The sequence below is a fragment of the Rhincodon typus genome, chromosome 7 (genome assembly GCF_021869965.1).
Source record: "Rhincodon typus isolate 14 chromosome 7, sRhiTyp1.1, whole genome shotgun sequence".
Lineage (NCBI taxonomy): Eukaryota > Metazoa > Chordata > Chondrichthyes > Orectolobiformes > Rhincodontidae > Rhincodon > Rhincodon typus.
Window position 1 is genome coordinate 91,301,698 of NC_063338.1, and position 12,647 is coordinate 91,314,344.

Below are 12,647 nucleotides of genomic sequence, written 5' to 3' on the forward strand. Positions count from 1 at the left end.
GATGGTCTGGGCTGCGCACACAACCTTCTTATGTTCCCGAGTAGAGCAGTTGCCATGCCAGGCTGTTATGCACCCAGATGGTACGCTTTCTATGGTGCATCTGTAAAAGTTGGTGAGAATGGACATACCAAATTTCCTGAGGAAGAAGAGGCATTGTTGTGCCTTCTTGACCGTCGCATCTACGTGGGAAATCCAGGACAGACTGTCAGTTATCGTCATTCCGAGGAACTTGTCGCTCTCAGCCCTTTCAACCCCAGTTCCGTTGGTGTAGATGGGGTCCTTGTCCTTTCTTTCTGAAGTCAATGATCAGTTCTTCTGTTTTGCCAACATTGAGAAGTTGTTATCAGTCCACCACGACACCGAGCCCTGTATCGTCTTTCTGTATTTTGACTCATTGTTATTTGATATCTGTCCTACGGTGATGTTGTCAGCAAACTTGTAGATGGCATTCATTCAGAATTTGGCTACACAGTCGTGGGTGTAAGGGAGTACAGTGCAGGAAGTCAAGCAAACAAGTGAAGTTGCCATCAAGAAGGAAACAGGACAAAAGCCTGTCAGCTTAACTGCAGAACTAAGAACCTTGAAATTAATGCTTTACCATCAACGTCAGTGCGACTGGTATCATTAGGAAAATGAAGAGTAGACTGGATTTCAACCAGTTGAGGCTAAAAAGTTTTCTGTTGGTCCTGTAGGCAATGTCCACACTACTGGGGAAGCTTGTTCTTGACAAGCTGAAGAATGGTAGTGATGGAGATGGGGAAAAGGGTGGGCGAAATGACATCCCTGAGTGACCAGTTTTCACCTCAAAGCATTCTATCATATTACCATCAGTGAAGACCGTTGCTGACATCTTGTTGTGGAGGAGACAGAAGATGTTGATGAATTTCACTGGATAGCCAGCTTTAACAGGATCTTTCATAGCACTTACCGACTGGCTAAGTCAAAAGCCTGAAGAAGGGTCACTGGTTCACTTGTACCTGCTATATGCATTTGCACTTCTTCACTGCATTATCTGGACAAAACAGCAGGTTGGCAAACCAATTTCAAGCTTCTATTAACTTTGGCTCTGTAATCATTTGGAGCCTTTATTTTTCTTTTGCCCTCTTTTTCTTTCCATTGCTGTTATTTCAGCACCTTGACTTGATATTGTAGCTTATTTCAGGAATGTGTGACGTGCAGAACCCTAGGAGCAGACTGATATCTTATCATTTACTGACTATACTTTAAAGAAGTACTTCATTGGCTGCAAAATGTTTGATACATCCATTGATGAGGGCAGAGCGGTAGATGTTGTCTACATGGACTTTAGTAAAACCTTTGACAAGGTTCTGCATGATTAGTAAAGTTATATCACATGGGATTCAGGGAGAGCTTGCCAATTGGATACAAAATTGGCTTGACGATAGTAGGCAGAGGGCCATTTTTCAGACTGTAGGCCTGTGACCTGTGGTGTTCCGCAGGGATCGGTGCTGGGTCCACTATTGTTTGTCATTTATATAAACAATTTAGATGAGAATTTAGGAGGCATGGTTAGTAAGTTTGTGGATGACACCAAAATTAGCGGCATACTTGACAGTGAATAAGGTTATCTAAAATTACAAAGAGATCTTGATCAATTGGACCAATGGACTGAGAAGTGGCAGATGGAGTTTTATTTGGATAAATGCGAGGTTTTCGTTTTGGTAAAACAAATAAGGCACAGGACTTGGACATAGCAAGAACTACAGATGCCGGAATCAGAGACGACACAGTGTGGAGCTGGAAAAACACAGCAGGTCAGGCAGCATCAAAGGAGTAGGAAAGTTGACGTTTAGGGTTGGGACCCTTCTTCAAAACTTATAGAGTTAATGGTAGGGCCATGGATAGCACTATCGAACAGAGAGACCTTTGCTTAGATCATGGAGTTTAGGAGTTGGTATGTCACGTTGAGGTTGTACAGGATGTTGGTGAGGCCACTTTTGGACTACTGTGTAGAGTTCTGATTGGCCTGCTATGGGAAGGATATTATTACATTGGAAAGGGTTTAGAAAAGATTTACCAGCATGTTGCTGGGACTGGAGGGTTTGAGTTATTAGAAGAAGCTGGATAGATTGGGACTGTTTTTACTGGAGCATAGGCAGTTGAGGGGTGACCCTATAGAAGTTTATAAAATCATGAGGGGCATAGATAAAGTGAATAGCAAGTCTTTACCCTAGGGTGGGTGACTTCAAAACTAGGGAACATATTTTTAAGGTAAGAGGAGAAGGATTTAAAAGGGACCTGAAGGGCCTTTTTCACACAGAGTGGTTCATGTGTGGAATGAATTGCCAAAGGAAGTGGTAGATGCAGTTACAATTACAACATTTAAAAGACATTTCGATAGGTATATGAATAGGAAAGGTTTACAGGGTATGGGCCAAATGCAGGCAAGTGGAACCAGTTTAGTTTGGGAAGCTTGGTTGGCAATGGATGAGGTGTACTGTTTCCGTGCTGCATGACTCTGACCTGGAACAATAACGGTCCTTTCTCTCCAAAGATGGTGCCAGGCCTGTTCAGTTTCTTCAGCAATTTATTTCTCTATTGAAGAAAAAATTGACAGCACTGGTCAGGCATAAATTCCCAGTGGTCAGTCGGTTGCGGAATAGTAGAACTCGAGGATAAATTGGAGAAGAGTTCAAAAACAGTGCTAAATTTAAAAAGGTGCAGTTACTGATTTAAGGAGTGACCAGACCTGTGCTCCCTTTACCCTAATAGAGCAGAATGACACATCAGCACCACTGTTTCTCTCTCACTTGCACATCTTTCAGCTGGAGGTTTAGCACCTATCCAGCACTGGCAAAGTCCTGGTTCACCTCCTGGAATGTTGTCTCTGCTGGTTTCCTGGAATTCGTAATAATGAAGCATTTTGCTCACACACTATAATAGAAAAGTAAATGCTCACAGTGGTTGAAAGTTTTCTGGATGGACTGTATGAACAGCTTTCAACAGAATGCTCCAATTAAAACTTCCTGACAGAAAACTACTGAGTATGAGACCAGGTCCATCAGATGAACTCTGAATCAAAATATATCAGTATTACAGTTTGAAGTTTAAAAAATAAATTTATTCAAAAAAGATACAAAATATCATATTGATGTAGGAGACCATTCAACCCGTTGTATTCTACCTATTCAGAGAAAATATACCTCCACTTATGACACACTCAATTGTTCCTTAAAACATCCAAGGTCTTTGCATCCACTATCCGGTCTGGAAATTCACTTCAGGTGTTCATTATCTTTGTCTGAAACATTTTCCTATGAGTCCAAGTTTTGTCTTTACTTGTTTAGATCTTCTGCCTGTATTTTATCTTGAAGCAAAATTCCTGCATTTGGCTTTTTCTGTGCTGTGTGCTGTCTTACGTGCTTGGCATCAGACACCTATTTCAGGGCTGAGAATTCCCACTTTTTCTGGCCTTGCTGTTCAATGTACAGCCTCCCAATGCTAGGGATCCACATCTACCACTCACGTGACACCACCACAACAGATTAACACTCCCTACCTACACTCACCTTTACTGGCTTCATTCCCACCTCCTTGACCTGTCCGTCTTCTCTCCACCTATCTGCTCCACTATGCACCTTCTATCATCGCCTCCCCCTCTCTCTACTTATTTAAGCCCCCTTCCCCTCCCCCATTTCTGAAGGGTCCAGACCCGAAACGTCAGCTTTCCTGCTCCTCTGATGCTGCCTGGCCTGCTGTGTTCATCCAGCTCCTCACCTTGTTATCTCAGACTCCAGCATTGGCAGTTCCTACTATCTCAGATTAACACCTGTGTTGCAGCTTTTTCTGGGGCCTTTGGGGAATGTTGCATTGCCACAAAGCCAACTTCTCGATGAACTGTGTTCCCATTTGCCAGTTCAGGGGAAGAAGAGCAATTGAGTTCTCCTCAATAACATTCACCACTCAAAAAATGCAACTGAAACAGATTAACATCACTGAATTTGGAATCTTGCTTTGTCCAAATCGGCTGCTGCTTTTCCTACACTGCATCAGCGGCTTTTAAAAAAGCACCATACAAATCCTACCTTTTCTTCTTGTAGCTCCTGACAGAAGTACCCAGAGCAAACACACAAGTGCTCATGTTTAGAACATGTCCTACCAGTGAGGACCTTACTTATCAGCTACACACATCATGGAGTCATGGGCTACCCACTTGCCATTCATGCCGATGTTCAGCCAACATGTGGTGGCACCCAGCCAGTGTTTTTAAAGGTACCTACGTCACAACATCAGATCAAAATCCATGTCTTCAGTGTAGATCATCTCAGGATCCTGAAACTCATCACCCAGCTTCTTCCACCAGGGCCCCCGTGTGTACTGTAGCATGGTGTTGTGGGACTGCCTTGCCCTGGCTGCAATAGGTCCAGACCTGCTGCTGAACACCTCCACATCCTTCTCTGTGGCCTCCTTCAAACCTGGAGCGTCTAGATACAAAATGACAGAAAAAAGAAGCCAGTAATAAAAAATAAAAAAACAAGAATAGCCGGTGACTCCATAAGGTATACTTGAATTGGTAATATATGAGAATATTAGGAGAACATCAGAACAGAAGATGCCGTCTGTACACTGCAGACACATCAATGCCAGACCAAGAAAAGGCCTTAGATTTTGGTTGAACGTTGTCTCAGTCAAATACAGGAAATCCCTTAAATATTATCTTTGATATTAACGTAATCTGATGGTTGGCTTATGCGCTTTAAATAAAAAGCTTCAACTATAGGGAGCTCTGGATAGTAGGATGTTTGAGCCCCAGTCACAGGGCTGGAGGCTCAAAACTTTGGACTTCACTGTCATTCAAGCTTACTCACCTGGATGTGTGCCTTTTGACAGGTCTCCTCCAGCTAGATAAAGACCTATTCATTGAATCATACAGTGTTTGCATGTTAAGCTCATTGAGTCATTCAAACAACTAGCACTGCAAATACATTTTCCTCTTCCACATGTTCTTTTGTTTTCTGATTTGAGAGGACTCTAAGGGGAACTGACCTGTAATCTCTTGAAAGTCCATCTATCGATCAGATAGCAGAGGCACGGAGTTAATGTCACTGGACTACTAATCCAGAACACCGGGCTAATGTTCTAGAGACATGGGTTTGAATTCCACCATGGCAAATGGTGAAATTTGAATTCAATACAAATCTTGAAGAAAAAGCTAGCCTTATCAACCGCTATCGATTGTTGTAAAAACCATTCTGGTTCACTAATGTCCATTTCTTTCATTCATTCATTAATGGGATGTTTGCATTGCTGGCTAGGCCAGCATTTTTTTTTTGTTGCCCATCCCCAATTACCCACAGGGCAGTCAAAAGACAACCACATTGCTGTGGGTCTGGAGTCACCTGCAGGCCAGATCAGGTAAGGGTGGCAGATTTCCTTCCCTAAAGGACATTAAGGATCCAAATGCATTTTTCCAACAATCGGTAATGGTTTCATGGTCATCATTAGACCCCTAATTCCAGATTTTTAAAATTTGATTCAGATTCCGTCATCTGCCTGACCAGAACATAACTTCAGTCCCTGGATTAATATCAATGATAATACCACTAAGCTACTACCATTTTAATACTACAACCACTTTCCCCTTTAGGGAAGGAAATCTGCTGTCCTTACCTCATCTGACCTACATGTGATTCCATTCCACAGCAATGTGGCGATGCTAAACTGCCCTCTGGACAATTAGGATCGGGTAATCACTGCTAGTCAGACAGTGATGCCCACATCTCATGAATAAATTGTTAAAAAAGGATGTTCCACGTCTCACTGAGGTAACATGCAGGAAGTCAAGCTCCACTATTCCTAAAGTCATCACAAAAGTTAAGCTTTTAAAAGAAATATGCAAAATCCCAAAGCGCCTGATTTTCAGACCCAGATTGACAGAAAGTATGGACCAGGTATTTGTAGAAACATAGAATGTAGGAGCAGCAATAGGTCATTCAGCCCTTTGAGCCTGCTCCACAATACAATATGATCATGGCTGATCATCCAACTCAGTACTCTGTTCCCACTTTCTCCCTGGATCCTTTGATCCCTTTCGTCCTAAGAAGTATATCTACACCTTTCTTGAAAGTCTTCAATGTTTTGGCCTCAACAGTTTTCTGTTGTGGAGAATTCCACAGGCTCACCACTCTCTGGGTGAAGAAATTTCTCATCTCTTGTCCTAAAAGGCCTACCCTTCATTCTCAATCTGTAACCCCTGGTTCTGGACTGCCTGGCCATCGAGAACACCCTTCTAGCATCTATCCTTGTTTAGTACTGTTAGAATGTATTTCACAATAAATCACTGTTTATTACAGGTCATCAGAATCTAGGTCCAGGTAAACAATTAAAGTAAATTAAATAAAGTCTAAACCCTTTGAAAATTCTCCTTACACACAGACAGGCATAAACAGGAGAAAACACCACACTGGTGTTAGGAGTTCCGAGAAAACAGTTCTGTGGATATTTTTCATTAGATCTGTTGGGATGGTTCACCCAAAAGTTTCTCCTCTGTATTCCTATTTTTGAATGCAAGAGGCACAGGGTGGCTGTTTCACTTATGAAAAGTCTCTGACTTATCCAATTCAAAATTGCAACGGGAAGCATCGGTTAAAGAAGGTCAGCTGGTTTTCTCAGGTTTAAAGGGTATTACTGCAGAGAACTGAGAAAGTGAGAGGGAGCGAGCGCGAGAGGGAGAGGGAGCGAGCGCGAGAGGGAGAGGGAGCGAGCGCGAGAGGGAACGTATTTCGGCTCCTGCAGATCTGCCAGTTTCCCTTCTGCCCCGAGTAGTTTCCCCTGTGTCTTGCTCACAGCCCAATCTGTTCAGCTAACTGACAACCAATGACCTTGTAGAGGACCACTGTCATTGATAATTGGTACCCAGTCCACAATCCAATCAGCTTCACTTGTGAACAAACCAGATTCCCATGACCTTCTGGAACCTTCTTCCATCCATCCGTCCCTTTGACTCCATCCCGTCTCCTAATCACACCTCTTGTTGGGTATATACCATACCTTCTGACCTTCTGTTCTCTGAAGCTAAACAATCTGTACTCAGCAAAGGAATTAGTTTTATCCTTTATGCTCCCACCTCAATAAATTTCCAGCACGACATGACTTTGAATTTTTCTTCTTTCACCGTCACCTCCGAGTCCATTTCTTTGGATAGGAATCTCTCCCCATCCTACAGACCCCTTCAACTGCCTCCAACACTCTCCCTCCACCTGGGACCCCTCCCTCCGGTCTCTCACCTGCACTCGACCTGTCCACTCATAACAAGACATCAGTTGCCTTAATTTCTTTTCTCCCCTCACCCATTCTAATCTATTACCCTTTGAAATGACTGCATTCTGTGCTCTCAGATCCAACCCTGACTTTGTAATCAAACCTGCTGACAAGGATGGTGCTGCTATTGCCTGGCACACTGACCTCTACATTGTGAAGGCTGAGCTCCAGCACTCAGGCATCTTCTCCTTTCTCCCATTGGACACTGAACATCAGGTTGTTGTTTTCACAACTGGCAATCTCTTCCCCACAACATCTCACCTCATCGTCTCCAACCTGGTACATCCTGTTTCTCCCTGCTTCACAAAATCCACAAACAGGACTGCCTGGGCAAATCTGTTGTTTCAGCCTTTTCCTGCCTTTATGGAGCTTATTTTGTCCTACCTTGACTCAATATTTTTCCTTTCCTTGTCCAGTCCATTCCCACTTACATCCACAGTCCTTTTGATGCTTTACATTGCTTTCAAATTTTCCAGTTTGCAGGCACCAACCACCTCCTCTTCATTGTGACATTCAATCCCTCCACACATCAGGATGGTCTGAGGCCTCTCCACTTCTTCCTTGGAAGAAGATCTGAATCACATCCACCAATAGCCTCCTCTGCCTTGCTTTGAACAACTTCTCTTTTAACTTCTCTCACTTTCTTCAGGTCAAAGTTCTGGCTATACATACCTGCAGGGGACCCCAGTTATGGCTGTCTCTTTGTGGGACATGTGGAACACTCCTTGTTCCAGTTCTACTCTAGTCCCTCCCACAACTCTTTCTCATGTATATTGATGCAATCATTGGTGCTGCTTCCCTCTCTTATCTGGACTGGGAAAAAATCTTCTGTCACTTCATCTGGTCCATCTTGGACTCCTTCTTTCCCTTCCTTGACATTTCTGTTTTCATTTCTGGGGATAGGTTAGCCACCAGTATCCATTACAAATCCAATGACTCCCACATTTACCTTGACTATACATCCTCACACCCTGCTTCCTCTAAAGACTCTATTCTATTCTCCCAATTTCTCTGTCTCTGTCGTATCTCTTCTAACAATACCACCTTTCATGGGAGGGGGGGGACGGGGTGACCTCAGACATATTTGCATTTTTCCTCAACCCCATTACCATGGTTGACAGGGCTCTTCGTGATTTCCCACCCATTTCCCATACTTCTGCCCTCAACCCCTTCCTTCGAACAAACCAATGATTGGGCTCCCATTGCTCTAACTTTCCACCCCACCAGTCTCCATATTCAAAGGATCATAGGTGCCATTTCTGCCACCTCAAACAGGATGCCAGCACCAGGCACAAATGCCCCTCCCCTCCCTGGTCAGCATTTCACAGGGACTGTTCCCTCCTGGACATCCTGGACCACTTCTCTTCCACTTCTGATACCTCCTCACACTCCAATGGTACTTTCCCATGAATATTGTTGAAGGTGTAACACTTGCCCATTTACTTACTCCCTCCTCACTACCCAAGGCCCCTAACACACCTCCCAGGTGGAGCAACGATTTACCTGCACTTCATTCAATCTCGTACTCCAAATGTGATTGCCCAATACTGAGAAGAAAAGCAGACTGGGTGACCACTTTGTTCTGTCGTAAAAATGATTCCAAGCTTCCAATTACCTGCCACTTCAATACACCATCATGTTTCCTGGCCAACATTTCTGTCTCAAGCCTGCTCCAGTGAAGATCAACACAAGCTGGATGAACAACAGCTCACATTCCGGTGAGGTACTTTACAGACCTCAGGATTCAACATTGAGTTTAATAATTTAAGCACATGAACACTGCTCCATATTTGTTACCCACACCTGCACACACAGGTCCTGTTCTGTATGGGTTTTCCATTTCCAATTATTCACATTTCCCAGTTGTACCTATTCAGCCAAAAGAACTGCGGATGCTGTAAATCAAAAACAAAAACAGAAACGGCTGGGAAGCGCAGCATCTGTGGGGAGGAATCAGAGTTAATAATGGGTCATGTGACCCTTCCTCAGAACCCATTCAGCATTTGTCTCTCCCCGGCTTGTCATCAGCAATCCTTTTGTTTGCTTCTCCTCTCTCTTGAGTCTCCACCTTTTTGATTCACTCCTTTCCTCCATCTGCCCTCTTTATCAGCATAAATACCACCATTTCCTAGCTGCTTTCAATTCTCGTGGAGGGCCACTGGACTCAAAATGATAACTCTGTTCTTTTCTCCACAGATACTGGCATACCTGCTGAGTTTCTCCAGCCTTTTTTTGTTTCAAACCCCCAACTCTAGTTTGCCTACACATTGCTGAAACCTACAGCTATAGAAACAGGATTCACACTAGGTATCAAATTTCTTTCTTTCAAAACATGCAGCATCTTTGTAAATGCCAGGGTTTCAAAATTGTTGTTTCTTGTTTGATTACACACTTAAAATACATAAAAATAAGGAGACACAGTCTTTATAGTGTACAATGCATGCATTGTGAAAGGACAGCAATGACATCCTTAGCTTCTATGACTTCCTGCTTAAAGGTTTAATAAGCAGTCAATAGGTTGACTTACTCATCAGTAGCTCAATGTCCGTGTTGATTTGGGCAAGCAGTGCCTCCTGCCGCTGCTCCGACTTCCGCTCCAAGTTTCTTTTCATGAGGTACTGACCCAACATCTCCTGAGCCTGGGAATGTCGCTCTTTCGTTCTCTCCTCGGACACTTGAGGAACCTGAGGGGAATAATGGGTTAAAATGCTGATCCATTACTGGCTGCCATATCTTAGAGTCGAGTATGCATAGTGGAGGGTGCTTTTGTTATGATCTTTGGATCACATTAACTTGGGGATGGGACAGTGATGGGGCTTCCAGATTTTAGAGGATCTGGGATGCAATGACAGCAGCAAACAATGATGTTGAACCACACAGAATACATATGAATCCAATTATTAGTCAACACAAAGCTGTACTTAAAGGTACACAACTCACAAAGGGATGGTTTCATTACAGATAGGTTGGAAATGTAATTATTACACATTACAATAAAAATTTATAAGAAAATGAATGGATCATTTACAAATAAACACCTGGTACTGTACTACAATCCACACTGACAAGCATGAAGCTTTCTATGAACCTGAACTTTTCATTTCCAATACAGATATAAGATCTCAGTCACCAAAATTAAGCTGGCTTTGAAATCATCTAAACTCAGGCCATTTGGGATTAACTAATTTGAAACTGAGTACCTGCACCTTCAGTAAGTTTCCAAGGCTTTTGCATACCACTTTTTTTTCAAACACATCACAAAGTCTGATATTTGTAGCTTTACAAAGACACTGGCAGCCTGCACTGTGTGTCAGTTATTCAATTACTTCAACTTCTCACAAGGCTATCTCCACTGTAGAATTTTAGTGCTCCATGAAGAGCACTTATGTGGTTACTAATCTAATTAGACGCACTGGATTTTGGGCACGTGCAGCAAAGCAAACAAATACAGAGAGCACGAAGTGGTCTTCAGATAAGCAATAGATAAGGTTGGAAATCTGTCCAAAATCAGAAAAGCCTCATCTCTGTATTTAGACATTTCCATGACTTTGGGGTTTGGTTTTGGATGTTCCATGATCTTTCCAGGACCATAGAATTCATTTATAAATTTCATAACTTTTTCTGGTTTACCATGACCGGTGGGAAGATATCGAAGTATGAATATGCACTGCTTATTTATTCAGTGTATTGTTTCTGCACCGGCTCTCCAAATGAGCATCATGACTTAGTGCCATTCCCTAAATGCCTGAATGTTATTTTTGTTTAAATAATCATCTAATACCCTCTTGAATGCCTGAATTGAATCTCTCTCCACACTTCCAGGCAGTTCATTCCACACCTAAATCACTGATTGTATGAAGAAGCGCTTTCTCACATCACATTTGTTTCTCATGCAAATCACTTTACATCATTGCCCTGTCACTCTTGATCCTTTTATGACAGGCAACAGTTCTTACTATCTATCCTATCTGGTTCCCTTAAAGTATTTTGAAAACTTTTATTAAATCACCTTTCAGCTTTCCACTCTCCAAGGAGGGCAGTCTTAACTGCTGCAATTTATCCTCATAACTGAAGTTTATCATTCCTGGATAACTCTTGTAAATCTCTCCTGCACTCTCTTCAATGATTTACTTCTCTCTGACAGCGTGGCATCCTGAACTGCACACAATACTCCAACTGAACACGAGAGAGTATCTTGTTCAAATGCAGCAACACCTCCTTGTTGCTTCTTCTTTGGCAGTCCCTCAGGAACAAATGGGGCATTGTATAAGGTAGGTGGGTGACAATGAAGGAACGGCAATATATTTCTAAGTCTGGATGGTGAGTGGCTTGGAGGGGAACTTGTCGGTGGTTTTGTTCCCATGTATCTGCTGCCCTCGTCCTTTTGGTGGAAGTGGTCATGGGTTTGGAAGGTGCTGTCAGTGGATCTTGGGTGAATTTCAGCAGTGCATCTTGTAGATAGTACACACTACTGGTACTGAGCATCAGTGGTGGAGAGACTGGATATTTATGGATGTGTTGCCAATCAAGGCTGCTTTTTTCTGGATAGTGTCAAACTTCTTGAGTGTTGTTGGAGCTGCACCCATCCAGGTAAGTGGGGAGTATTCCATCAAACTCCTGACCTGTGCCTTGTAGACGATGGACAGACTTTGGGGAGTTGGACGGTGAATCACTTGCTTCTGACCTGGTCTTGTAGCTACTGTGTTTATGTGGCAAGTCTAGTTGGGTTTCTGGTCATTGGTAAGGACGAGGTCAAATATGTTTTTCCCTCTTGTTGTTGTGGACTAGCAGCTATGTCCTTTAGGGCCCAAACAGCTTGAACAGTAGCACTGTTGCCGAGCCACTGTTGGTGCTGGACACTGAAATCCCCCACCCAGAGTACATTTTGTATCTTTGCCATCCTCAGTGCTTCCTCCAAGTGTTGTTCAACATGGAGGAGTACTGATTCATCAGCCGAGGGAGGACAGTACATGGTAGTCAGTCGGTGTCCTTGCCAATATTTAACCTGAAGTCATGGGGTCTGGAGTCAACATTGAAGACTCCCAAGGCAGCTCCTTCCTGACCGTATACCACTGTGCCACCAATACTGCTGGGTCTGCGTTGAATATTTGTGAGACAGCTCTCCCAATGTTGGCACTAGCCACCAGATGATAGTGAGGAGGACATTGCAGGGTCGACAGAGCTGTTTCTGCCATGGTCTTTTCCAGTGCCTCAGTCCATCCCAGGTGATCCATTTGGTTTCATTTCTTTGAGACTTTGTAGCCATTAGTACAACTGAATGGCTTGCTAGGCCAGTTCAGAGGGCAAATGAGAATCAAACACATTGCTGGGATCTGGAGTCACATGTAGACCAGACAGGTAAGGAT

General features: G+C 43.3%; 1 protein-coding gene across 1 annotated transcript in view; it reads right to left on the minus strand.

Moving 5' to 3' along the window:
• Positions 1-3,060: 3,060 nt before the first annotated feature.
• Positions 3,061-12,647, minus strand: part of iqcb1 (IQ motif containing B1) — a 42,143-nt gene continuing 32,556 nt past the window's right edge. Inside the window, exons 12-13 of the mRNA XM_048599268.1 lie at positions 9,809-9,965; positions 3,061-4,445 (exon numbers count right to left, since the gene is read on the minus strand). Of these exons, the coding sequence (XP_048455225.1) occupies positions 4,243-4,445; positions 9,809-9,965 (360 nt within the window). The 3' untranslated portion in view covers positions 3,061-4,242. The remainder of the gene's footprint in view (positions 4,446-9,808; positions 9,966-12,647) is intronic.